The sequence below is a fragment of the Ciconia boyciana genome, chromosome 16, assembly GCF_034638445.1.
Source record: "Ciconia boyciana chromosome 16, ASM3463844v1, whole genome shotgun sequence".
In the NCBI taxonomy this organism is placed as follows: Eukaryota; Metazoa; Chordata; class Aves; order Ciconiiformes; family Ciconiidae; genus Ciconia; species Ciconia boyciana.
The window spans coordinates 499,886-527,744 of record NC_132949.1 but is presented as its reverse complement, the minus strand read 5'-3'; the positions used below and the strand labels follow the sequence as shown (position 1 = coordinate 527,744).

The following is a 27,859-nucleotide window of genomic DNA, read 5'->3' as shown; positions in this document are numbered from 1 at the left end:
GGGCACGGCCAGACGGTACCAGCCTCCTGCTTTGTGATGGGTCCGAGACCAAATACTTCCATCAGTCTTGCTTGCTTCAGATAAAACTGCCCCGACTTTTCTCTTTTTTAAAGGGAGAGCTAACGATTACATCAGATATGGAAGAGCTGGCAAACGCTCTCTTCTACAACAACGTTCCTGAATCCTGGACGCGTTATGCCTACCCCTCTCTTCTGAGCTTAGGAGCCTGGTATGCAGACCTGCTCCTTCGGATTAGGGTGAGCAGATTTCTTGTGAAAGTTAAAGCTTAGGGAGCAAGTGGATACCACAGAAGACCAGGAACAACCACTGTACACTGACAGAGGTGAACTGGTTTATTTTTCAGTATTAATTTAAGCAGTTTGAAGTACCTGAAATGGCCTGTTACCCCAAGAACGAGAGCAGAAGTTTGAAATGGGTTCACCATTAGAGTATATCACTGTTTCAAAAGAACACTAGCTAACCCCCTCATAACTTTATATGTCTCAGAAGAAAAAAATATTTAATAAAACCATCTATTTAAAGTGTAGCTTTGTTAAAAAAAAAAATAGCAGCAGTATTTACTGCAATCCAAATTCACGGTTTAAGTTTCATTGCTGCAGTGGAATCTGCTATTTATTCATCACAGACCACCTCCATCCTCGTCTCCCCATCTGGAAGATTACCTGAAGCTTGTGTTGGGCACAGTGAAGCATCAGCTCTTTGTCACATCGTATCTCAAAAGCAGTGTCCTGCTGCTCAGAGGCCATGCTTCACTCTGAAGTACTTTGCTGGTTTTATTTTCCAGGAACTGGAAGTCTGGACAACGGACTTTGTGCTGCCTGCAACAGTGTGGCTTGCAGGATTCTTCAATCCCCAGTCCTTCCTCACCGCTATCATGCAGTCCATGGCAAGAAAAAATGAATGGCCACTGGACAAGATGTGTCTTTCAGTGGAAGTGACCAAGAAAAACCGCGAGGATGTAACAGCTCCACCCAGAGAAGGCTCCTACGTGCATGGATTATTCATGGAAGGTGAAAGATTGCATCTTTTATGAGATGTTTCAGACACTGAGAAAGCCCAGTTCAGCCTTAAAAATTCTTGCAAACAGAGCAGGTGTCAGTACTCACCGGCTCCTTTGAATTTGTACGGCTTTTGCAAAAGCAGAGCCTTTATTCCACGCTAATGTCAGAGAGGCGCCAGCTGAGGGCAGCACCCGCCCAGTTTACAAGCAGTTTCACAAACCAGAAACTGGGTTTTGGAGATTCAGACTGCATATCATGAACCCGAGGACTGAGCTGCCTGACGCTACATGGTTCTAGTGAATAAATATATTACACTCTTATTTGATGTGTGAGCAAGACAGATCAGGAAACTCAGAACACAAAATAATTACTGCTAAACAACAAGGGGGAATGAGATGGCAGTATCAGCAGAGCACCAAAGGGGTCCACTTCAACAAGAGCACAGACCACACAGGACAGCTATCATAGTTCCCACCACGGCCAAGTTCTACCTTCAGCTGTGCAACTTTCATGCAAACCCATGCTGAAGGGATGAGTGGGGACAGAATTTATTGAGACATCCCACACACAGTAAGGCAAAATGCATTCATGAGTCACAGCGAGATGATAACGTTAGCCCTAACGACTACTAAGCCATGGCTACCCAACCTTCACTCTCCATCCTCAACTGTGCTGCTAGAGCAACTCCTTCCCACCCATTAGTAGTTATGAAAACAGCCCCCTCTAAGTGAAAAAGCCACTGGGTAGCTGGTACCCTGACAATTTCGTAATATTGCAGGCGCTCGATGGGACATCCCTTCTGGTGTGATCGTAGACGCTCGACTGAAGGAGTTGACGCCCATGATGCCAGTCATCTTCATCAGAGCCATCCCTGTGGACCGCATGGACACCAAAAACGTCTATGAATGTCCTGTCTATAAGACACGGATGCGAGGTCCCACCTATGTCTGGACCTTTAACCTAAAGACAAAAGAAAAAGCCGCTAAGTGGATCCTTGCCGCTGTTGCTCTGCTCTTACAGGTCTAAACTTTAATAACTGTGGAAAACCGCAAATGCTATTACTTGCAAAAATCTCAAAGTTGTGTAACTTAGTCTAAGTTTGATGGTACCAGAACTATTTTAGCAAAGTATCAATAAAAACATTGCTGGAACTGCTGTCGTGTGGAGGCTGCTCTTAAAATACATGGAGTTTCTCATGACGGATATCAGTTTTCAATTGGTGGTTTCTGATAAAGTGCTGGTTGAGAGCCAGACCACCAAAGGAAGCCAAATGGAACAATTGCATGCAACTATCCGGATTCGTTTCCTTCTCATAGCTCTCTGTCTTTCCACAGATATTTGTTTGATTGCTCAGTGCTAACTGTGAGCAGAAATTCATCAAGCCGTGTGCACGACATATTCCTGCATGGCAGCACGTATCTGTTTAGACCAGATGGAAGAAGAAAGGCGCAGATTTGGCCCAGTTCACCAACACATCACCCTGTACAACCCAGAGAAAGTGCAGCTGCAAACAGACCAATCTCTGAAGTATGTCCCTTTCTATTTCTAGGTTATAGGATCTACTCTACCCTTTCTTTCACAACAAATAATTTGTATCAGCAGTAACACTTATTAGGGTGATTAGATCTGCTCTGGCCACCACACGGAAGCCAATGCTTGTTGCTTTATCATAAAATAATTCATCAAAATCCCACCCCGTGAAATATCTGAACAATTAGTTCTAAAATACAGTTGCATAAAACTTCCCTCACAGCTAGTGGTAAGAGAAGCCACATGGGGAGGCAAATAGAGCTGCTTGTTTCTTTATAAAGTAGTAGCATTTATATAGTTTATAGTTTTAATTTTTATATTTATAGTTTCTTTATATGGTAGTAGCATCCTCTCATGCCCTCTCCACAATTCATGAAAGACACTCGTATCACATCTTAACATGAAGGAGCCAGATACACAACCCCAGAGACGGAGGCCATATTTACGTAAATAAAATAGATGTGTGAGCGCTTGGCATCAAGGGCACACACTTAGGTGCCAACTGCATGGACTATGTGCACAGGACAGAAAAAAAAAAATCTAAGAGCGATTGCATGAAGCTCAGAGGGGCTCTAGTTACTGGGCAGCTGAACAGCCAGGCAAATCCAGGATGCTGTACGAAGCAGAAAAGCAAAAACAACTGCCCTTCTTAATCAACATCTACAAGGTTAAAGCAAAGCGCTGATCAGATAAAAAGAAGACAAAACATTTTAAATATTCCAACAATGTTTTCTATTAGCTGGTCAAGATAAAATAAACACAGTCCCTCTCCACAAAACCCTGAAAGGAACATTTCAGAAATGGAAGTTGTATTTCTATGCATGGGAAATACCCTTGTATGGGTTCTCTTTCATTGCCCCTTCCAGAAATTCTAGTAGATGAAACCCAATATAGACCTTGAGCAATGATTCCAGTCAGTGGCAAGTACCCCAGAAGAAAAGAGATGCGCCTGTTTTTTCCCCACATCATCTGTTTCCATCACCTATTTCTTCCACATGATAGAGTGCTGCACTTACTAATTGCAGCCAGTGCAATATAAATACCCCATAAGAATGGCAGAAAACTCACCCAAAGCAGCAACTTTTCTTCTTTCAAAAGAAGTTCTTGATCAGAGGTGTTACCAGCTTCACCCACAGTTTCACGTAACGATTTGGCTGCTCAAATGTTGCTGATGAGACTACACCTGAGCAGAGGTAAAGCTGCTCCTGTTCCTGTGCAGGGAAAGAAACACCATCCCAGTAAATCCTAAGTGTTAAATATATAATGGCCTTTAAGAAAAGCGAATTCTCAGATAAAACTGGCCATGGATCCTTGCCAAAAGGATCATTTGCATCATTTCTCCCACAAGCCTGAACATAAGAGTCTCATTCCATGCAGCACAACTCAGAGCACCTGAACCACCGAGGAGCTAGCACAGGATCTGTCCTTCACACCCGCCTGCCACACCACTCCACCTTTTGATGACTATCAGTGCACTCAGTAACCGAACCTCAAGAATTAGCAATTTAAACTCTACAAAGAGCAAAGGTAGAAGGTTTTGCCTTTTTGTGCCCCGCAGTTGCAAGAGAGCCAAACTTCAGTTTCAAAAAAAATCCTAAATCCCTCGCCGTAATTGCCAGAAAAGGAAACCTTACCATAATCTCAAGAGACTGGCTTACGCAGCTCTTTCTAGACACAGCTCAAGCGCTGTGTTTTCAAATGAATATGCAGTCATGATTTCAACTAAATTACCAGAAACACTTAGGCTTCTCCAGTGTGTACACAATACTGCCGAAGGAGGAAATGAACCATCATGATGGTAATATATGCTCACATTCCACGTGAAAGCAGCTGTTTGATCAAAGGTAGAAGTGGTTTTCTTATCAAAGCCAGTCAGGTCTCTAGATTTGCAGGCAAACAAGGAGCAGACCATCTACTGTAAGTCTGTTTTTCATTAGCTAAGCTGTCACAAACAACAGAAAATACTCTGCACTGTTTAAATTCGGGGTGGAACAGGGAAGCAGGAACCAAGCGCTGGAAAGTAACACCAAAAAGATGAACCAGCAACAGAAGGAAGACATTTGTGTGCCAAATCCATCTAATTTTAGAAGCCCAAAATGCTCCAAGAGCTAGAGTCAGCCCTGCTATGAAGATTCTGCACCGTAGTCATCTGATACAGTGAGGTCGTCTCATCACTGGAAGCAAGACCAGTTATCTGAATTGAAGTTCAGTTCATTCAGTGGAGCATCCAAAGATATCCAGACCACTCAAATTTCTTCCCATATCTCATCACACATTTTTAAAACGGAACCGAACGTTACATAGGCAAAGTGATTTCATGGCAGCGTACCAGTAATGTATTAAGTCTTCTAAACAAAGATCACAGAACAGTAAACAAACAGCCAATCTCAAAATCAGCTTCCAGCAAATGGGAATGGTTTAAAGCCCTTTAAATTAGATCACTGCAGCACTGTTTCTGAAAATTCCTTTGTCATATTTCCATTGATTCTCCCCTTCCATTAGAAACAAGTAGAGGCAAGATATGAATTGAAATATTCAAGCAACTCTTCCAGTAATAGAATTGTTTTTGATTAGATATACTCTGACTCATCCTGTGGAAGAGCCCTGATGCAATAGGGCAATTCCCATTGATCTCGAGGACAACTGTGCCTTCTTATGCCAGGACTTGCCTTAACAGAATACATTTTTGAGATCCCTAAGTCACACACAGAGGCACCAAACCAATTTGCTTTGTATCAGAGCACTACATGAGAAATTACTTGGGACACTGTCAGTTCCAGCAGTAAATTCAGAGTCAAGACAGCTGGAGAACCAGACAAGATTTAGAGAAGCAGCAAAACTGCTGAGCAGTCCAAGCTGCCTAATTAAAAAACAAAAACAAAGAAAGAAAAAACCCTGGGACACCGAACAAACCACTGAAAAATGTTTGTGTCAAGATTATATAATGTCATATTCAAGATTATATTATGTCATATAACCTCATGGGCAATCCAACCAGCCCAGAAATCCTCTTCTTATAGAAACTACACTAAGATCCCCTGCCTCTGTTCACCTCCACAGCCTGTGGGCAGCCACCCAAAAGCTAACTGATTGGCATTTATATTCCTACAAAGGATTTCCCAAATGCCTGAGAAGCAAAATCCTCCAGAAGTCCAAGATCAGCAATTCAAAGGGCCTGACCTCATTATCCTAGAGCATGGTGCGACCTTGGCAATGCCCAAATATTGGGGATAAGGCCCAGGAACGTGCTGTGTGATCAGCGAGCAGAAGAGAGCCAGCAGATCCTCTCTGAATGCTGTCTCTCTCAGCATCCACTGCCTGAGCACTCCCGATACTCGAGTTCACTGGGGACACATGTTCTTTCCCGTTATGGCCTCCATTTCCCAGAAACAGGCACTTGCAGCAGGCATCTCATCAATAGTCACTTAACTGACAGCTCCTCGAGACATCCTATGCTCAAGAAGGTTTTGAATTATTGTAGCTGTAGGTTTTTATTGCAACTGCGTCATCAGCATTCCCTATGTGACCAAGAAGCACAACATCCGTGTTATCTCTCCTTACCTGATGGAGTTGCTGCTGCAAAGCTTTATTTTCTGTCACTATCACAACCTGAGCTTCCAAGTCACGATGAACTGATCGATATCCAAAATTAGGAGAGCCAATCAGAGTTAGGCAGGGAAGGTCGCTTCCTGCCAGGTACAGCCAGAGGCCTACAGGAAAAACAGGAGAAGAAAGGAAGCGTGGCAGACAAAGGAAATGACTGGGGTAGCCTCAAACAATCGCTTCACTTAGAAGAAATGCATTAAACATGTTAGATTACAGTAACTATAAAAGATCATGACACAAAGCAAGCTTCCTTGCAGATTGTCAAGCATGTCTTGTAAAGCTTCATATGAATCCCGGGGTACCCTTCCACGGCTTGCATTGTCCAAACCTGCGTGCTCTTAACAGGGGGGCTGCAGCACGCTCTGTGCCGCCTCAGGGACACGTTCTTAAGAATGTAAATACACTGCATGGAGGGCCCCCGAAATGGTCCAGAATAAGGCACTATCATTAAGTTAGAGGTCATTTTGCACCACAGCGTATCTCAGAAACACTGGAATAAGACAAACAGTTTTTCAGTAAAGGAAAACCTACACCAAGCAACAGTGCGCCAGGCAGTCAAGCTAGGCCTCGACCAGTCAGTTCCCGAACTGGAAGCAGCGCAGTTGCAGTGACTAACCCCTTTCCCGAGACTACACAAGACAATGACATGAAGAGGCATCTCCCTGCTCTGACAGGTGAATTCACATGAAAGAAAGACTCGTAAGAGAACGGCAAATACCCACTCACTTCCTGAGGAGCCACCCAAAGGTGAAATCAAACTCTTGCCAGGATGCAAGACTCCCAAGTCCACTCACCACTGCAGTTCACACACAACTTTGCCAGTGCAACAACAAGAGCAAGCGTGATACAACCCAGGACTGTTTTTTCAAGTGCAAGATGGAAACACCATACTATTCTCAAGTGCACCACTGTAGCACGGCAGGAAAGAACAGCGAGGGATGCCACAGGAGAGCAGGGACTGTTGCCAAGGAGAGTCTATACAGCCATTCTCTGTGTATAAACAGCCCCAAGAAGTGTTTGCTCTTCACTTAGCAAGGCACAAGCGCTTAGAACAGCCCTGGGCCGGTCCCTGATAGATGGCTTATCCCTACTGCAAGTCACAGAAAGACTACAACAAAGAAACCGTAGCATAAAAACCACCTAGTCCTTAAAATAGAAGCAGGTTTCCTAACTCAACCCCAGAGCAGTTCCAAGAATGCCTTGAGTAAGAAGCTGCCGATTCACCACTGGTTCCTGTAACCTCCTCCCCGCCCCCACATCACACACACTCAGCAGCTTCTGCCACTTTCAGCTACGCCTCCTGGCTCAGAGCTGGCACTGCCCATAACTCAGTGACACGACCCACTCCTCCACGGGCTCGCCCCCGCCCGCAGAAGGGCAGGAGTGCCGACACGGTGGGGGGGGGCTCCGGGAGCCGCAAAAAGCACCCGAGCGGTGCAGAGATTCGGCACGTTCTGCCACCCAACAGGACAGCTGCCAGGGGCTGCGCGATGCCCCGGCCCAGCCGCAGCACAAGGCTCCCAACAGCGGGCCAGAGCTCTGCCTGGGCAGCAGCTACGAGGAACACGCTTCCTCGCTCTTTCTAAGCAGTCACGCGGCAGCCCTAAAGCCTTTACGGTGTCTCTGGCTTTATGGCCACCTGGCAGGATCTGCCCAAACAGTGACTCACCTTTCCAGAAAGGGGAAGCGCAGTTTCCCAACTGCCATTCAATAGCAGTAATGCAGGTTTATCTCGGAGCAAACAGCCACCTGCCCCGCACTCTGTCACCCGACACTTGCACGGAAGGGACCCCAATCCTAAAGGATGTTCCTGCGTCACTCACAACACCACACCCAGAAATGCAGCAGAAGACGGGTAGATGTGCACTGCTGCAGGTAGGCTCCATCACGTTACACCCAGGAAAGCCGCTCTCATTGCAAAGGTTTGCATTTCCTACTCACACGTGCATGATGGCTGTGCAGCGCTCTGAACTGGACTGCTACAACTGCACTTGCACCAAACGCACCTAAGGACAGTCGTAACCCTGGTGGGAATACACACTACGGGAAGCTGTGCGTGAGGATGCAAAATGTTTTAAGAGGAGCTGGAAGGGTTTACAAAACAGCAGCCACAGCGTTTGGTGTAAATCAGCTAGATCCTATAGGAGACTAAAGGATGTCTTTCATCTTAGCCCAAAAAGGAAGTATTAACAGACACTATTTGCTGCTAGGGATCTCACATCCTATTCCAGGAGCCAGACTCTACGTGCAACTGCCCTTCATCTGTCTCCAGGGTTTCCTCCTTTTCCCTCTTCTGCCCTGTCCTCTCTTTTACACACACTGCGTGACTCCTGCAGAAGGAAACGGGGTGAATCAAATACGTGCCAAAGGGCAGAGCGTGCCAGAGAAGGGAGCTACAAGCTGATCCTTCCAGCACTCCGAAGAGGAAATGGAAAGAAGGCAGCAAACATCGCCAGCTGTCCCCCCCTGCCAAGCACGGGAACTGCTGAACTCCGAGTCTTGTACCTCTCTCTCAAAGAGACTACCATACAGCAGATACAGCGCAAAGCGCTTCCACAAGAAGGCACAGCTGGCCCAAAAAGGGACTGACTGCCACATGCACTTCGGTAGCTTGGAAGAGCAGCCCGTGCCTTCTGAGCTCAATCCATGCCAAACCACAAAATCCCACTCGGAGTCAGCAGTGCCCAGCAAGAGGAGGAACCTGCGGACCACAGATCGCTTGAGCACGTGCTTCCTGGAAGACAGACCACACAGGACTTCCCTGCCAGGCAGGCACCTCCTTCAGGCTGCCCTGGACTGAGATAAGGGTTTTACTGCACTAGAGTTACTGGTCTTACCGCAGGAGAGGCACAACACTCGTTAGAAAGGCTTGTAGTTTCGACACAGAGGCAGCCTCTGTATTTTCTTTAGTCAAGAGAAGGCCTACTCAGCAGCTTTCTCTCCCTGCCACCTCTGAACCTTCTGAACAGCCCGGCAGGAAGCAGGGCAGATAGAGGCATTCCCACAATCATTAACAGCTAGTCTCCTTAAACAAACAATGGGAGAACAACTCCGGAACAGGAACAGGCCAGAGCCCCAGGGGCTGCATCCTTCCAGTTCAAATCAGACACGTGCTGCAAACAATGGAAATGCCCCTCAGCACACTGCAAAGCCGGCTGGGGAAACTTGCATGTTAATTACTGCCAGATTGGGTACTGCTTACAGTAACAGATTTGTCCTAGGGGACCAGTGAGCCATCACAGGAAGTGACACAGTGACATGGTGCAGAGCTCTGCTTGCAGAAAATCAGAGTAACAGAAGACGCTGTGGAACACGGCAAAGATGTCTCAGCTCGGCCGAGGGCCAGGCCTGACCAGGAGATCATGTCATTCTGTGAGGTGTTCCACTGGTGCACCTCCACATGGGAAGACTGTAAGAATCTAGATAGAAGTGTCACATGCATCAGACTTCTCAAAAAAAAAAATCCTCAATTAAGTAGACTTCCTAAGCTATTTGCATTATTAAAATCTACTACTGAGCAATCAAATACTTACTACGGTGTATAAAGTAGGAGAACGTAAGAGTCAAGGACTGCACTTTCTGGAAGGAAAATTTAGAGACACAACCAGCAACAACCAGTCAGGGGAAAATATTCATGCTTTGCTCAAGGTGGCATTGGGCTTGTGGAAGTTGTACACAATCTATCAAGCAAGAGAGAATCTGGGGTCTTCTACAGAAGACCATGATGACAGTATTAGTTATTTTTGTTTATTATTAACTACATTTCTTAAGCAATATTCATTTCTCAGCAACTTCCCCTCCAGCTGCCTCCAGCTCCCAGAAGGCACATGGGTGCATTCATTCACTGTGCTGCACTTTCCTGTATGCCGTAAACAGAAGCTGGTACAAATTCCTCAACACCTCGATCATCCCCACAAAGACCGGCTGCCAAGAGAACGCAGCGTCCGGGACCACTGGGGAGTCAGCACTGCGAGCTCCCTTCCTGCTTCTGCCGCAGGTCCCGCCCTGGGGTCCCTGACACAGTCATCGCTTCTTGTTGCTGAAACTGGCAAGAGGGATACAAGAAACTGAATCACAACTGTTACTGCGATGATAAACGCATCCAGATGTTTCCTTTTCTTTCACATCCAGATTCACAAGACAGTGCCTTACCGTCACCACAGGGACAATCCTTGTATAATCTCTGGGACTATATTCAAATCAGGCAAGACATGACTTTGCATGGTTGTCCCGAGTGATCCTAATCTTCCAGGTTTATGTAAGCAAGATGTTTGAGTACTTTGGAGGTTAAGTCTAGACTCGGCACCCAGCCATCCCCTCACTAGTTGCGCAATCCAAATATGCTCAAGTCTCAAACGCCTTCTGAACAAGTCCTCTTGGGAAACGAACATCTTACCTTTGGCATGGAAAGTCCACCCAGCCCTAGAGTACTCCTGCAGCTGGACCCTCTCCTGTTGGTGAAGGTAGCAGACCTCACTGTAAAATTGGTGCTCAATGTAAACATAGGCAGCCGGGATGGCACCTGCCACCCCTTTGGCACCAAAAAAACCATTCACCTCCGGTGAGGCCAGAAGAATCCGATACTCAGCCCTAGTGCCCAGAATGAGGTCCATGTAAGCTTGTGTCAGGTTGAAGTAGCCAGTGGTAAGGTATATCCTGGCATCCCGTTCAGCCTCTGTCAGCAGCGTCTCTGTGACCATCTCATCTATTTGAATCCCAAAAGGTTTCATTTGGATTAAGGGATAGATCCAGGTGTCGGGTTTTGGTTTCAGACCCCCAGATGCTTGAGAGCTTTGCTGGGATAACAAGGAGCTGCCTTGCTGGCTGCTGTGCAAAGTCTTTGCTTGAAGGAGTTGTTGTCGTGTCCTGGCAGAGTTGATCACCTCCATGACTCTTTGATTTGCCAGCTCACAGTAAGCCATCTTGTCTCCTGCAGGAAAACCACACAAGATTGTGTTTGAGACCTAAAGATACAGAGCTACGCATCACCTATTATGTAGCAGGAAAAACTACTGACAAGACACAAATATGAGAACAAAAAGGAGCTAACACAAAGACCACACAACTTTCTTCCCTAAGTCTCAAAAACAGATATTTTAAGGTTAGCAAAGCTACATTAAAGAAGAAAAATATTCAGCTTTAAGAGGGGTAAGAAACTTGAGTAGTGGCAGCTTGAAAAATCCACTGAGAAATTAAAAGACCAGGGCACAGCTAAAATGGTAACCACCAAGAATGAACTGGAACATACAAAATAAACTACTGCCCACAGTCTAAGCTTACATCACACAGCAGTGCACAAGGCCAGGACAAAAACTTATGATGCAATCAGCCTGACATAGATGCCCTTCTCTGCCCACTTCAACGCTTGTTCTTGGTCTTCCTAATCCAATATTCATTTGATTCCCAGAATAGACTTGACTACAAAGTATTAATTACCAAAAATAGCACTACATTCATGAAACATTCAGAATATGTGCACACTGAACATCTAGAATTATAGACATTAATATCAAAAATAGAAAGAACCTCTCAAGGAATTTAAGTTCTTGTTTAAGGTCATAAGCAGCAGAATTATGAAGAAGCACTGAGACAGTTAGAGGAACTTCTAGCCTTTGCAGACTCTGCCACATTAGCTGGTGATAGCCACTGTACTAGATAGACCCAGTCTCAAAACTCTACCAATCTTGATTTTAATAATGGATCGCACAGAAATGGGACACCTCGCAGCCTGTAAACAACGGTCAGACACTCAGCAATTCACAAATGGATGAAGTTCAAGTCATCCTCAAACCCTGGCTGTCACTCCCCTCCTCTGGATCGTATCATCCAACCCAGTAAGACAATTCCCTCCTACCTTGGTATGGGTGTACCATCCCCTCCATCATCTGGACTGTATCGTCTCGCTGTAATTGCAGAGACACATCTCCAATCGCATCCACTAGCTCCGTGAAGAAGTCTGCAATCTCAGGAGAGTCCTGCAGGAGAACATAGCGGTCCTGACGATTGGTGAAGTACAAATCACTCAGGTTTGCACTAGGAGAGAAAGAGAAGAGTTGAGGTCCAGAACAGAGCATAGACATATGATCCTGAACACCCCAGCCTAGGTCACAGATCTCACTCTGCATATAACTGGACTAAAGTACAAATTGGCCATTTCTTTTTGAATTGCGAAAAACCTTTTTTTTCCTTTTGAGAAAGACTCTCTCTTTCATATGAGAATCTCATGTAGAAGAGCTGTCATTGCTCTTCCATCTCAGAAGAGCATTGATATGATCACTAGGGAAAGACCAGATGCAAATAATGAAGTTCAGACAACAATGGTAGCATGCATACCTTGCCTCAAAACCTCAGCTAAATGAACCGTATGAGGGCCTGAAGAGGCAGGACTCACCCGCTCAGGATCACATTATCATCAAAGAGATAGACCTTGATGTGCTGCAGTCCAATGGTCTCATTAAAACGTGCTGGAATCAGGAGCCTGAGAAGTCCACGCAGGTTTGGGGTGTGGAAGAGGGACACACGGACTTGCTCAGGAAATCGCTGCAGCAATGGAATTAGCATTGTTCGAGAATTCTTCCTACCTGGGAGACAAGGGGAGTTTCACACACAGGATCACACCAGACAGGGGATACATCATGGCATGGCACCACAGCTTCTCAGCTAGAAGCTGGTTACAAATTGAGCACCCATCTCATCTGCTGGTACTTAACATGTTTTCCTTTTTTCTTTTTTTTTTTTTTTTAAAATCACTTTCATTTGCACTATGTCAATATTGAAATCGACATCCAGAACTGTAAGTTCATTGATGAATGGGCCTTGGAAACGGTCATTGAACAGGTCTGACACCATTCAAGCTTCTTAATCAAGCCACACCTAGCATTAGTTATCACATGTTACAAAGAGTCACCACAAAGGTTTCTGGTTAAGTGTACCGCTACTTCCAACAATTCCCACTTTCCTTTAAAAATTAAAATCTAAGAGAGCATGATGGATAAGGGCAAATGCACTAACAAGTGAACTAAGCAAGAAAGCACACGTTGCACAGAGCAGAGTTTGGCCCCTCTCGCTCCTACCACCTGTTTTTGGAAGAAAAGCTGCTCAGCTTGAAGGTTTTCTGGCAATAAGTAGCCACTGGTATACAAAAGGCCAGTTTTGAAAGGTATATGATTTAAGCAAGTAGGTCCAATTAGTCAAGACAGCCTCTCTCTGAAAAAACTAACTGTATCCAGCCTAACTGTAAAATAAGCCTTTGAAGAAAGCAAAGCATCATAATATCTACCCCGAGATCCCCTGGTGTAGTCAAGAAGAATGGAAACTCTGAGGTTAGGCGATCCTTTTGCTTGCAGTGATTTCTCCAGTGTTTCTTCTAAGCAATCCACCTGCAGAGAGAGATTTCTCTACTCATTACCAAAAGCAAATAAAGCTTTATAAGGAAAGAGTTCAGCAACCGGGAGGCCAGTGGCCATGAAAGCTTCCACACCCTAGTATGAGTCTTTCCTACTCATGCAAAACACTGCTAGGTTAGACTGGCATCTGTCAGACTGGCATCCTACTCCATCAACCTAAAGCAATACATGAAAGGGCATCGATTTTACATGCATACATTCTTCAAGCCTCTGAATAGCAATTAATATCAGCAGAAAAAGTCCCAACATCATTCCCAAATCACAGAGCTGCATTACCAAAGAGAAACCTTGGTAGCAGTTCACAAATGATGCAGAGGCAGTTTTATTCCTTAACTACAAGGCTGTTTGTCACATGCAAATTCCAATCTTGTGTACAAGCCCAGACAAAGCCAGGCACAAAACCCTGTGCAGGACTCTGTCCACCTTTACCCTGCTGTGGAATTTGCATTCTAACGTAAGAAACTGGCCGCGGTCAGGCTTCTCCCTAAAGGTCTTAGGTAATGCTTTTGTTTCTAGAGGGAAGGACAGGAAACAGAAAAGGTAAACAACGTGAAGCAAAACTGACCTCTGTCTTAAATGCAGAGAGCTAACACTGCATCTGCATACTGTACTTGGAGGACAAAACATAGCACTACATACGTACAACATTAATCATGTTCAAGAAAAATGCCAGAAAAAAAAATTATCCATGATCCCACAGTTCTGTCAAAACCTTTTGAACATTACGCCAGTAACCTGACAGTCTGAAAGATCCAGGCTCATTATCCCGTGAAAAAGGTCAGTAGTTCCATGGCTCTGTACTAGACCTAAAACAGAAACTCCATATGCCTCCCTTCCGATTTCCTCCCTCCCTCACGCCACGTACAAGTACACAAATGCAGACAGGAACCCTGAGAAAACGCTCAAGGAGAGGAGAAAACACATGTAAAGTGAATCCCTATATGAAAGTTTTAAGGACATTACAAGCTCAGAAATTGCACCTCGCATACACCTCTTGCACCTGCAGGAACAGGATGCTTTTTGCAAAGGCAGGCATTTTCTTTCTGCATTCACTTTCTCCCCTTCCCAAACCCTTTCCACACTCACCAGGTCCTGTTCAAGGAGCCCCGTTCCCAGGTATAGTGAAGCCATCACCACTCGCTGCTTGGCTGTTTTTATCTGCACCTAGGAGTAGCAGAAAATAAGTTCAGTTTCATCCTCGGCCTCTGTGATCACTAGGAGCTGTGGTTCCCCCAAGGAGAATCACTTCAGCCAAATCATAGCATTGTCTCCCTTGCCTTGTAGAAGGAAAGGCACAAGGATAACACACTGATAGCAAAGATGTAAAACACACAGGTCTTTACAGGGCAACACCAGCACCATTGCTGTATCCAAAAATCGAGGAAGAAATCAATGCTTTCTGGAAAACTGAGGAACACATTCCCTGCAGCTAAAACTATTACATACAAGAGCAGCTACCACACCATAGCTGCAGCATTGGGATTGTATCAGTACTGGCAATCCCAGCCTTCATTCTGCAGCTGCTTTAATCCTTTGTATCCCACGCTGTGAACTAGCTAGAACCTAGAGACCTTTGCTTACAGAGCTCTCCTCCTTTCCCCTGTGCTCACCACCAGCGCGGCAGGGGGTGGTAGCTGCTGCCTTCATGGCCCTTCTTCTCCAACAGCTTACCATGGCGATCCAAGATCACGTTTCAGAAGTACTGGAACTTGCTTTAAACACGCATTGTGAAAAGACTCGAGCAACTGAGCTAAACAAAGAAATTCTCACCTCAGCCCTACTACTTACCTAAGAGATGCAGTATTACAGGATTTACACTGCAACGACCCAAGAGGCCTTTGGGAGGGATTGAGGGAGCTGTGCTTGTTTCATATTGCAAAGAGGAGGCTGGGAGGTGATCTAACAGCAGCTTGCAACTACTTTTAGAGTAGTTACAAAGATGACGGAGCCAAACTCTTCTTGGTAGTTACAGCTGAGCAGCAGCCACAAACAGCTTTGGAAAGTTCAGGTCTGACACCAGAAAAAAAACCTGTAAACTACTAAGATGGCACAGCACTGGAACTGCTTACCCAGAGGCAGAACCTCCATCCTCAGCCATTTTCGAGACTCAGCTAGACAAAGCCTGCCTGACCTGATCTAGCAGTGACAACAATCCTGTTTCAAGTAGAAGGTTGGACTAGTAACCTGCAGGTGCTCCTTCCTAACAACTTCTCTGTGATTCTCCATAACCACTGCAGCTCCCAGCCCCCAAAAACCATTCCCACAACTTGGAACCCACAACTCACCTTCAAGAGTTCATAGAATTCAGCTGGGGATGAAAGCACCTTGACATGCGAGCTGGAGATCCCAAACTCTGGAACCAGATTCCTGATCCACTGGAACCTGTGTGCTCCTTCTGGACAAAGGGAGGAAGGCGGGGCTGTGATCACAGGAACAGGAGGGGTGAGCAACGGGGCTAGAAGAAGCCATGATGATCTGTGAAAAGAAAGATGGAAAAATTCTGTATGATGGAGCCTTTGCTTCCCACAAACAACCTCCAAGCAGGTAAAGAAAGAGCCGCAACAAGGGCCAATACATTGAAAGGATCCGCAATGGCAAGAATGCCTTTCCATAATCCCAGCTGAAATCACCAAAGCCAAATCTAGAAACAGAAGAATGCAACAAAAAGGTGGAAGAACAGATCTCGACGTCATCAGCTCCTTCCCCTAACTGACAGTGGAGATGAGGGAAAACAAGTCTTTCATCAGAACAGGAACACAAGTGAGGAAACAGGCTGGAAGCTGAAGAAACTGGAGATGTGAACTCTCCCGAACACCCCGAAATTAGACAGCTGGTGGTGCTGCTGTGGTACCAGCTATCCCTGTAATCAGTCACTTCTGGATTGTCTTTATCACACACGCGTCAGCTTTGCCGTGGCCAACTGTCACTTTCATGTCTAGCTGAGTTCTCAGCTGGGCTGAAGATTAATTGTTTCTATTTCAGGTAAAGACGCTTTAAAAATCACACTACTCTAAAAATTCCTTAACAAAACAGAAAAATGCCTCAACCCCTCAAACTTATCCAAAAAAAGATCTACAACATGCAAAGTGCCTGAGTGCAAGTCCTAGCAAAAGCAATGAAGTCATAGCACCAGAACGACATACCAAAGAGCCGAGTGTGTTTCAACAGGTATGAGCCAAGAACCACAACAGCGAAACGTTAGGTAGCCCTCTACAACGATGCCACTTGCTTTCTGCACAAACACTAAAAGAAGGTCAAGACTTCTCTTACAAACTTCAAAGTAACTGTAAGGGAAGGAGCAGGAAGTTCATTCTTTAAAAAGAAATTTCAGAACAAATTTAATTCCTTTGAAGTTGCTTAGGGAGGAAACCAACTTACTGCTAACAGTCATGCTTCAGGGGGTGACAAGAAGTAAATGGCATCTTTTCTTCTCTGGAGACTTAGCATGCAAATCCATCAAGTCATACAATAACCCCTGGTAGGAGCTTGTCCACATGACAAAACCACATTTCAGCACAACTAGCAGCAGCAACTCCCATGAGATCCAGGAATCGACGAGCAAGGGACTGAACTACATCCCCAAACCTGACAGAAAACATTCTGGTCTGCAAATCCTACTCATGGGAGTCAGACTTGCTGTCAGAACAGAACCAAGGCGGCTGGTCACATCCTGGAGGAAGGCCAGGTCCCTCGGCCCAACAGGCAGCCACTATCTTGTGACCCATCCTGATGCATTCTGCTACCACCACATACCCAGAAGAAACTTGATTGTGACCTTTACCAGAATTTGTTATGAGGAACTTTTAGGTTTCACCACAATCCAAAGCCCAGATGACCACAGATTCCAGGAAGATGATTTCACTCATTTGTTTCATGATAAAACACTGGATCTTCACAAGGTTTCCGAATACCCTTACGCAGAAGCCAGATAGTTTGCAGTTGCGTTTCCTGGAAAATCCACTAGTTTGTCACTGACTATTCATCGCAACAGAAATCTGAGTCAATTTGTACAAGAATTCCTAGGATGGCATTTTTCAACAGATCATGTGGACCAGGCTCAGACTTGATACCCAGAAGTTATAGAGATTACCAACATAGGCTGTTAAAAACAATGGAAATATTCCATAGAAGATATTAAAAAAAAAAAAATCAAAGCAGAAAATAAATACAAGAAATACTGTTTTTCAAGCATATTCTAGTCAGTCTTTACAGAACCTGAGCAGGGCCTTTGCGCATCTTCGCTCAACTCACATCTGAAGGCACAGGCGACGCATTGGGAGCAGAGACCCACTGCTCCGTTACTGCCAAGTGAGCACGGCAGACAGAACGAGGAAGACCGAGCCACGTGAATTCAGACTGGCATCCAAAAATACCTTTTTTAAAAACAACAAAATGCATGGCTTGCAGAGCAATAACGAAGTCAGGGCTATAACCCAGCCCTGCAGATTACAAATTACGTTCTCTGGAATTATTCCCACTGCAAATTTTATGCATTTTATGATAACAATTTATCATCAAGAGGAGATAAATATTTTCCTTATTATTCCATTGGTCAATCCTGGCCAATTATACTTCTAAAAGCCAGTACAGTGGCAGAGAAACTACTTTCCAGAAACATGATTCCAAGAAGCCATTTTCTGGCAAAGAGTATGAAAACTGCAAGTTAAACTGCATCCTCACTCTACGTAGCCAAACGTTCGGTTTATGGATTGATGAGGTGCTCTTCAGGCAGTCCCTTCCCAGTACTGCTGAGGGAGTAAAATCGATCTGCGTCACCAGCACTATTTGGTTTGAGCCTTCAGGTTAATTCTATGCATGTATTGATATCCACTAATTCTATACTCTGGATCTTTTACTGCCTACGCAATTTAGAGTATATCTACACTGTTTGATCTTTTAATCCAATACTGAAATTTTAGAACTTTTTAGTGTTGAGAGCCTGAGGCTTTTATAATTATCAAATAAATCAGCATTTTGCTCCAGCCGACAGTAACAATGGCACAGCAACCGTCTACCGAAGTGGCAGCTTCTACCCACCGGTAACTGAAAATAGCTCAAGCGACTCCCCAGGCATGACACAATCCTTTCAACTGTATGCACACAACAGTCAGAAACCATTAACATTATGAAGAAATCATCAAAATTCCATACTTTGACAAACCAGCTTTCAGAGAAACAGAAAATGGGGCGGGGGGGGGGGGGGGGGGGAGCCCTTCCCATGTATTCCACATCATCGAGTTAACCAGAAAGAGAAAACAGAACTAAAAGGAACCACCTCAAATCTTTTCTGCATAAAGAGTTGACCCTAAATATAAACGAGGGATTTTTTTTGTGTGTTCTATTTTTAAAAGTTGTGGGTTTGGTGCACAACTCATGAAGGAGCTGAAACACTCTTATTCACTGTAAAACCTCATCTGCAGAACCAGAGGTGAAGTGAAACTGCAGGATACGGCACCATCCTTTCACCCACGCATACGTCACCACACGGGGGATCTACAAATGGCTTGTCTTTCAGTTCAGTTGTCTCTTTCCAGGGCTCAGTCTAGTAATTTATCTACACTAAAAAACACTGATTAAACCAAAAGAGAAGTTTGAAAAGAATTTCCTTGGCTTAACCATACAGCAGAACACGGGCTAACACAGGGCTCTGAGACAACAGCAAGGACAACTGCAGCACATCTGCTGGCCAGGGGGAAAAGGGGAGTGAAGACATGCCATGATACGAGAGATGCCACCCTTACAAAAACGAGTTTAACTCACCCAGAAGATTGTATCAGGCACCGTAGTAACTAAAACAAAACACAGAATCCTTCCAGCACTCTCTTACCAAGAACAGTGCAGAGTGATGCCAAAAGACGGGGGGAAAAGACCTTTTTTTAAAGACTTCTTCAAAGCATTTTGTTTGATCACTTCTGAGCCCAGGACATGGTTCTACAGAAAGACAACCATCTCCGTTTTTTTAATGTTTTGTTTTTAGCATGAATTGCGCTCCTGATCGCACAGCCCCACAAAAGGCATCAGAAAAACTAAGGTAGCAGTGCAGTAGCAAAAATAAGGAGAGGAGAAGCTGTTCAGGGGAGCGTGGTTGCAGAAAGACTGACAGGAGGAACCACAGTCTGAGGCTGCAGGCTGTGCGTTCCCTTTAGCAGGGCACACGGCCAGTCTGGCGCCGGGAAGGGCAGATCTACCTCCCCGCAGCTGTGCCTTCGCCAACCCTTTCGTGCCCTGGGGAAGGGGAGAGAGGAAAGGGAGAGTTTGGGCAATTTTCATCCACCAGCTCCTGGATCCCACTCACTGCGCGGCTGCCCAAGGGAGATGTCAGGAACGAGCTGTGGGCAGAGGAATGAAGGCCCGCTCCTTCCCATGGCAGCCCACTCAGATCCGTTTAAAATGACGGTGAAAACACTCTCTGCGTGCGGTTTGGTAATTCACCTGCTCCAGCACAACGGTGACTGCTGCTGGAAGGAGCGTCCCTCTTCCCCGCTCACCTCTCTCATGCCAGACGCAGCCCCAGCACAGACAGGACTGAGACTTGTTCTCATCTCTTTTCTGATGGGGAGCGGGGGGATCTCACCTTCCGCAGACAACCGCCAGTCCGGGCGGGTTGTGCCTAACACCTAAACCCCGGCCCGTGCCGCTCCGGAGGCTGACCGGCACTTGTGATAGCCGAGGTGGAAAGCTATCACTAGCAAAAGAGTGCTATCGTTTCACAGCTGAAAGACAGCAGGAGTAAAGTAAATGAAAAAGGAGAAGGAAATAAAGTACACCTCTTGTCCTACGGGCAGACAGCTGGCGCAGAGTGATGGCCTAAAGCGAGCTTACGGAGCAGAACTAGCCCTAAGGCTAAGCCGCCTTTTCAGCAGCTGATTCACTGCGAACAGCAGGAAAACGGCAGAACCGCGCCGCCCGGGAGAGGCCGCGGGGTCCCTTGCCGGCAGGGCCGTCCCTCCCCGCGCCCCCGGCGGGGTTCCGGCGGGCTCGGCCGGGCGCACACGGCGCAGAAACCCCCGGGCAGCGCCGCGCCGAGAAAGGAGAAGCGGCGAGCAAGGGGGCAGCGCGCTTCCCGCCCGGGCGGCCGGGCCTTCCCGGATAACGCAAGGCCGACACCGCAGGCGGCCGAGGGCTCCCGCCCGCCGCGGCCCAGGGGAGGCGGCCCGGCCGCAGGCACGGCAGCGGGAGCGCGGCCGCTCGCCCGCCGCGCCGGGAGGAGCCCGGCTGGGCCCGGCGCGGCTCCTTACCTGCGGGCGCGGCGGTCGCGGCCGCGGGACAGGCGGTCGGAGAGGCGGCCGAGCAGCGCGGCCAGGCCCAGGCGGCCCCGCGGCAGCCAGGCCGACAGCCGCCGCCACAGCGCCGCGCCCCCCGCCGCCGCCGCCATCAGCCCCGCGCGCCTTCCGCTTCCGGCCGCTGCCATGGCGACGCGCCCGCCCCGCGCTTCCGCTTCCGGGCCGCCGCCGCGGGCCGCCCGGGTCCTTCCCCCGGCCGCGTCCCCCCCCCCCCGGCCTCGGCCGAGCGCGGTGCGGCGGGCGGCGCCGGAGACCCCCGGCCTGGGCGGCCCGGCCCGGCCCAGCAGCCCCGCCGCGGCGCCGGCCCTGCCCGAGCCCGCTGCTGCCGGGAGGCCCCGGCCCCCGGCCGGCGGGCAGACTCGGCGCCTGCAGTGATTCACCGCGGGTCAGCGCGCCCTGCGAGCGGCTGCCGGCCCCCGCCGAGCGCAGAGCCCGCGGTGGCGGCGTGGAGAGGCCGCTCCAAATGCGAACGCCGCTGCTGGCGGGGAAGGGCTCGGGGGAGCTCGGGAAGGGCCCGCTGTCCGGCGGCGCCGGGCCGGCGGCTCCCCCCGGCCCACGCACACGCAGGACGGCTTTACACGCACCTCGGGGCACGCTGGGGAAGCTGCAGCCCGAGCCCCGGGAATTTCACCGCCGTCCCGGCAGTTCCAGCCCCCCCCGGCCTCCCCGAGCCCTTCCCCCCCCTTCTTTCTTGGCGAACCCGGCCCCGGGCGAACGGCTCCTTCCCGCGGCGGAACCGGCGTTTGCCGCCCCCGGCTGCCCGCCCTGGCAGCCCCCCCCCCCCCGGGACGGGGAGGGGCTTGGTCTACGGCCGGGGGGGGGGGAGGGCCTGTCCCCCGCCGCCGGGGTCCCCGTGGCTTCCCGCACCGGGCAGGGCGAGGCGGAGCCCCGGGGGGGGGGCGCGGGTCCCACCGCCGTGCCCGGCAGAGCCGCGTTTCTGCCGCCCAGCCCCGGCTGCGGGAAGCCCGTCCCGCTCCGGGGGGGGCACGGAGGCGCCGCCCGGCCCCGGCCCCCCGGCCGGAGCCTCCCGCCCCGCTCCCCTCCCCGGCCCTTCCCCCGAGTTTCACCACTCCTGCCTCAGGCAGAGCTCCAGAGCTCGTTTGCATTTCAGACCAGCTGGTTCACCGCAGCCTCACTTCCCAGAACTGCTCTTCTTGTGTTTATTCCTGACTGGCAGAGGCAGCGGCGGCGGCGGCAGCTCCTCCAGGGCAAATTAAACTATTTAAAATAAAATCCACTGACAAAGTCTGGTTTGTTTTCGGGGTCGAAACTGACAATTGCCAAACGAAAACGCAGAGAAACCGGGCGGGGAAGGGGGGCCCCGGCCCCCCCTCGGCTCCGCTCGCCGCCCGCTCCGCCGGGCCGGGCGCGCTCCTCTCCCCGGGCGCTGGCACCGGCACCGCCGCTGCCGGCTCCGGCTGCCGGACCCGAGCCAGGGCAGAGGGATGAGGAAACCCCTCCGGGACAGAGCCCCGCACGGGGGGCACCCGGCCAGGGGAAGGAGGGGCCCGGCTCCTCGGCCTCGCCACCAGCCCGCGACGGCTCCGCAGACGGGCGCCTGGGCCCCTGCCCTCTGCCGCGCCGGGTGCCGCAGCACCGGCCGCACGGAGCATCCCGGGGCTCCCGGAGCCAGCGCCGTGCCCGGCCGCCAGCCACAGGCACCGCCGGAGCCGCCGCCGGCCCCCGCCGCCCTCGCGGGGCACGGCCGCCCGGGAGCGGGGCTGCAGGCGGGGCGGCTCCCGGGGGAGAACTGTCCCGTACTGTCCCCAGATGCGTGGGGCGGGGGGGGCGGGGGTTCTTCCCCCTCGGCTCGCCGGGGAAGGGCAGCCGAGGCCGGCAGCGGCCTGGCACGCTGCGCTTGACATGAAGGCCAGCCCTGCGGGGCCGCTGGGGCCGCTTCCCCGCTGCACGGCGGCAGCCCCGCTACCGGCGTCCCCCGCCGGCCGGGCCCAAACCTCCTCGGCCCGCAGCACCTCCCGCGGCTCTGCCCGGGCGCGGCCCGGGTGCCCCCAGCAGAGGCGGGGGGGGCGCTTCGCAGCGCCCTCCGGGGGCACCGGCATCCCCGGGCCCCGGCCCCCGCCCTCCCCGGGGGCCGCCCGCGGGCAGGACTCCCACCCCGCTGAGGGTGCCCCACGGCCCGGGGGGGGAGGGGGGGGGGCGGCTGCGGCCGCTTTGCCCGGGGGGGGGGGGTCCTCCGGCGGCCCCGGGGCTGCCCTCGCCCCCGCGCCCCGGGTCGGGGCAACCCGGCCGGGCCGGACCCGGCTCTCCCGGCGGGGTGGGGAGGGGAGGGCGGGGGGGCCGCGGCCGGGCCGGCCGGGACTCTCCTCTTCTTAGAAGGAAAGAGCGTGAAGGGGAGCGGGAGGGGGCGGCCGCGCTGCCCGGAATGGGCCGGCGGTGGCTGGCGGCGCGCCGAGGCGGGCCGGGCCGGGCGGGGCGGCGGGAGGGCGCCGGGGAGCGTTACAAGAAGCCGCGCAGTTCCAGGAACCCGAGGGCGGGCTCTGCGCCCGCTATAAGAGGCCTCCCCGGGCGGCCCCGGCAGCTCCGCCGCCCGCCGCCGCGCACCGGCCCCGCCGCCGCCGCCGCCGAGACCGGCCCCGGCACCCGCGCCCCAGGTACGGCGCTGCCGGGGACGGGGACGGGGACGGGGACGGGGACGGGAGGGGGAGGCGGAGGCGGGGACCGGGACCGGTGCGTCCCGCGGGGAGGGATAGCCCGGCACCGCTGTTGCCGGTGCCCCCCGGGAGGGAGATAGCCGGGGGCCAGCGGAGCCGGTGCCCCGCGGCGAGAGGACAGCCGGGGTCGGGGGATGCCGGTGCCCCGCGGGGGAGGGCGATAGCCCGGGAGCGGGGATGCCGGTGCCCCGCGGGGGAGGGCGATAGCCCGGGAGCGGGGATGCCGGTGCCCCAGGAGGGCAATAGCCGAGCGCCGGGGATGCCGGTGCCCCGGGAAGGGAGAGCCGGGGACCGGGGGTGCCGTGGCTCACTGCCGTCTCTGCCGCAGGTGATGGTGTAGCAGCCGCTGCTGCCGGCAGCAGCACCCCGAGCGCGCAAAGCTGGCTCCCTGCGCCATGGTCACCCACAGCAAGTTCCCCGCCGCCGGGATGAGCCGCCCCCTCGACACCAGCCTGCGCCTCAAGACGTTCAGCTCCAAGAGCGAGTACCAGCTGGTGGTGAACACCGTGCGCAAGCTGCAGGAGAGCGGCTTCTACTGGAGCACAGTGACGGGCGGCGAGGCCAACCTGCTGCTGAGCGCCGAGCCAGCCGGCACCTTCCTCATCAGGGACAGTTCCGACCAGCGGCACTTCTTCACCCTCAGCGTCAAGACGGAGTCGGGCACCAAGAACCTGCGCATCCAGTGCGAGGGCGGCAGCTTCTCCCTGCAGAGCGACCCTCGCAGCAGCCAGCCCGTGCCCCGCTTCGACTGCGTGCTCAAGCTGGTACATCACTACATGCCGCCCGCGCCCTGCGCTGTCCCCGAGCAGCCGGGGGGGGCCCTGCACCCCAAGCGCACCTACTACATCTACTCGGGTGGCGAGAAGATCCCCCTGGTGCTGAGCCGCCCGCTCTCCTCCAGCGTCTCCACCCTGCAGCACCTCTGCCGCAAGACCGTCAATGGGCACCTGGACTCCTACGAGAAGATGACTCAGCTGCCAGCTCCCATCAAGGAGTTCCTGGACCAGTACGATGCCCCCCTCTAAGGGGCCAGCGGAGCGAGGTTACACGCTACAAGCACAAGAGCAGGGCACAGGCACAACGCCCCACCGGCGCGGGGACTCGCAGGGCATGCCAAGCCTCTCCCTCTGGGAAAGGAGAGGAGGGGGACTGGGGCGAGCCGCGGTGGGCCCGGGGCTGTGGCCAGCACAGCCAGGCGCCCTTGGTGCTGGGGGGACCCCCCGAGGAAGCGCGACACCCCCTCTCCGCAGGGAAGGAGACTGCTCTGGTCGGACTGTGGATGTTACAGTGCGCCCAGCGCGGAGGCCTCCCCGTCACGGCCGGGGAGAGCCCGTCCGCAAAGCCTCTGGGGGCTCGGGCAGCCGGGACGGCACCCACGGCACGGGGGGAAATGCGCCCCGGCAGCCGCATCCCCGCTGCCGTGGCGGGACCACACCTGGGGGTGTCCTGGCGAGAGCCCCCTTCTGCCACCAGAGAACGGAAAGCACTGGAGTCCAGCTAGTGCCTGGTCACTTTTCCTCGGTTTTAAGGGGAAAAGTGTTTTTTGCCCATACTGTACTTTACCTCTTGCTGCCTCCTTGTGGGTGGAAGCTCCTTTCACACCAGGCCCCAGACTTGGAGGTCGCTGCCTTTTTCCCCTCGTTGCCATTTTCCAGGGGACTAAGCCTTAATATTCTCCCTGCCCCGTGGTCTGGGTTACTGCACATCGTTTGGTGACACTGCACGATAACGGTCCCGGTGACGTGCGGCGAAGCAAGAGGGGAAACAGCATGTCCTGACACTGCTGAGGGTCCCGCACGACGGCGTCTGCAAGGAGCACCCCGGGGACCCAGTGCTGCCGCTGGACCGTTACTCCCAAGTGTCGCATCGCACCCCACCTCTGCCCGGCCGCTCCCTGCAGACCCTGGCCACGCGGCTCCGCGGGGGCACCGATTCCCGCGGGGACGTGGCAGGAGGATCCCCTGGAGCACATTGTCTCGCAAGCGCTTTTCTGCATCCGCCCGGAGAAGCGGTTGTGTTTTTCTGGCTTTTTTTTTTTTTTTTTTTTTTTTTTTTTTAACCGAAGGGATGTTTACAGGCCAACGTGAATCACTGTCTTTTATAAAGATTCCATCTTCACCTCCAGCCTCGAGGGCTGAGCAAAACTATGCTTGAAAATTCAACCAAAACAAAACTCAGATGAAACTTTGCACATATTTATATTTATATTCAGAAAGGAAATGTTTTCATAATTTATAATAAAGAGCACTATTTTTTAATGAAAAACCCCAGATCTGGTTTGTTTCCTCCCCTGCACCCCCGAGGCCGCTCAGGTCCCCCGGCATGACGCACGTCCCTCCCCGGCCGCTGCCCTCGCTGCGACGCTGGGATGGTGTTTACACCACACAAACGCTGGCTTCCTGGAACCGCTTTCCATGCCGGGGTGATCCCGCCGTGGTGACTCACAGCCTGGTGTGCGTAAGCGCTGCCCCAGCGCTCAGGTATGTCTGAGCCCCGCGACGTCGCTCGGCCGGCCGGGCCAAGCCACGAGGCACTGCGGGGAAAGAACCCGTTCCCAGCTCCAGGCACGTGGTGCAGCCGTGAACTGTCCCTGGACCGCGGGACATGGCCCATCGCCCTGGGCACGGAGGAGACGAGTCGGTGGCCAAGGCTGGCCCGTGGCACAGCCCCAAGTGCAGCCGTGCTCACGCTGCGCTCTGCAGCGAGCCCACCCTGGGGAGGGGAAGGTGGAGGCGGCGCGTGATGGGTGAAGAGCTGTGGGAACAGGGCACCGAGAGGTGCGGGGTTAGAAAAGGATTTGTGGTGCTTCTGCTGTGAGCGCAGCGGGCTCGGGGAGGGGGGGTTAAGCAGGAAGGCAGAGAGGGTTAAGCAGGGAGGCCAAGGTCCTGCTTACCCCCACGGCACAGAGTTAAAAGCTCCGGGGCTGTCCTGCGCAGACCCCCACCCGCCAGACCCCAGCCTGGCCCAGAGCAGACGCCCGAGGAAGGGTATGAGAGGAGGAGGAGGGAGAGGATCTCCCCCGGGGATCCCCCAGCCCCCAGGAGTGCCTGGCTCCCTACTCTCGCCTCCCGCAGAGGCACCGGCCGCGAGGACGTGAAGCAGACGCGGGAATAAACCCGCAGCTCTGGCCGGCCGGAGGGGAGCGCGATGCCTGGCTGGAGAGCTGCGGCCGGGGGGGGACGTGGGGGAAACTCCTGGGAGGGGGTGGGCCCCCCGCAGCCCCGCGGAGCCCCGGCAGTGCGGAGCAGGCTGTGGCCAGGCACCCTGTGCTTCACGGCCCCTCCAGCGCCCGCAGCACCCCCAGCCCCGCGCTGCGGGCATCGCGCCAGGCACCGCACACCGCGCTCCCGCCCGGGGAACCCCAGCCGCTGGGAAAAGGCTTCCCTTAGGAATCGCCCCGGAGCAGAGGGATGGCGAATGTGCCCGCTCGGGCCGCAGGCACGGCATGGTCCCAGCGACTATTTTGGTGCTGCTCTCCGGGGCCGTGGCTCGCGGGCTGCCAGGAAGCACCGTGCGGCCTGCCCGGGCACCCGCCGGAGCTATGCGAGGAATGTCCATGTGCGCGGGTGGCCGCCCGCCAGGCCCTGCCGAGGCACATCCCCGACGTCAGGGCTCCCGGCAGCACCGGTGACTCCCGGCCCGCGCCGGGGAACGGGGGAGCAGCCCCCAGCCGGCGCGGAGCATCGCCCCTGGGGCGCTCGCAGCACCTGGGCAGGGCCCCGGAGCATCACAGCTCCCGGGCGGAACAAGGCACAGCAGGGGACGGGGAACCGGGGCCCTGGGGGGGCTGAGCACCCCCAGCCCCCCCGACAGAGCGAGGGGCTTCGCAGCACCCCACGGCGGGACAGAGCGGGGAAGCTGCCCTCGGGGAGGGCGGCCGGGCTGCCTGCAGCAGCCCTGCCCAACACCCCCAGCCGGACCCCGTCCCTCCCGTCCCCGCGGGAACGGCCCCGGCTTCGCCACTTCCCAGAAGGTCCCCGGGCGCCCGCGCTGCTGTTGGGGGGCCTCTTCCCTCCTGCTCAGGCCACAGCGGTGCTGCAACCCGCTGCTGAGTTGAGAGTCCGGGAAGCCCTGCCAGCCCCGTGGGTTTCTTGGAATAAACCCAACCTCGCGGCAGCGGAGACGGGGCGGCCAGCGGGCAAATCCCTGCCGAAGGTTTCACAAACCTCTCGCCTTCCCCAGAAAAGCCGAGGGGACTTGGCCCTGCGTTTCGTAAGCGGCCGATTGAGTGTGTCGCAGGCAGCCAGTTCCCCTCTGCCCTGCGGCCAGGGCCAGGGCCGGCTGAGCTCACCCCCATGGAGGCTTCCTGGACGGGGAATGCATTCTCAGCGGTGATTAGA

The 27,859-nt window shown here is 52.7% G+C and overlaps 3 protein-coding genes across 8 annotated transcripts in view; 2 read left to right on the top strand and 1 right to left on the bottom strand.

The window, feature by feature from the left end:
• Window positions 1–2,160, top strand: part of DNAH17 (dynein axonemal heavy chain 17) — a 34,738-nt gene extending 32,578 nt beyond the window's left edge. For all 6 annotated transcript variants that reach the window (XM_072880731.1, XM_072880732.1, XM_072880733.1 and 3 more), the window contains 3 exons: window positions 114–257; window positions 806–1,031; window positions 1,801–2,160. In XM_072880731.1, the coding sequence (XP_072736832.1) occupies window positions 114–257; window positions 806–1,031; window positions 1,801–2,048 (618 nt within the window). In that variant the 3' untranslated portion in view covers window positions 2,049–2,160. The remainder of the gene's footprint in view (window positions 1–113; window positions 258–805; window positions 1,032–1,800) is intronic.
• On the bottom strand, window positions 331–20,990 carry PGS1 (phosphatidylglycerophosphate synthase 1). Its single transcript, XM_072880740.1, has 10 exons — window positions 20,803–20,990; window positions 15,850–16,039; window positions 14,651–14,728; window positions 13,438–13,537; window positions 12,550–12,739; window positions 12,013–12,191; window positions 10,555–11,088; window positions 6,114–6,262; window positions 3,621–3,763; window positions 331–1,982 (listed from the first exon to the last, which is right to left on the bottom strand). Exons 1-9 carry the CDS (start codon window positions 20,973–20,975, stop codon window positions 3,644–3,646), a joined length of 1,713 nt encoding a protein of 570 aa, XP_072736841.1. The 5' UTR covers window positions 20,976–20,990; the 3' UTR covers window positions 331–1,982; window positions 3,621–3,643.
• A 2,323-nt stretch (window positions 20,991–23,313) lies between these two features.
• On the top strand, window positions 23,314–25,761 carry SOCS3 (suppressor of cytokine signaling 3). The gene is made up of 2 exons (XM_072881381.1): window positions 23,314–23,459; window positions 23,848–25,761. Exon 2 carries the CDS (start codon window positions 23,915–23,917, stop codon window positions 24,542–24,544), a length of 630 nt encoding a protein of 209 aa, XP_072737482.1. The 5' UTR covers window positions 23,314–23,459; window positions 23,848–23,914; the 3' UTR covers window positions 24,545–25,761.
• The last annotated feature ends 2,098 nt before the right edge of the window (window positions 25,762–27,859 follow it).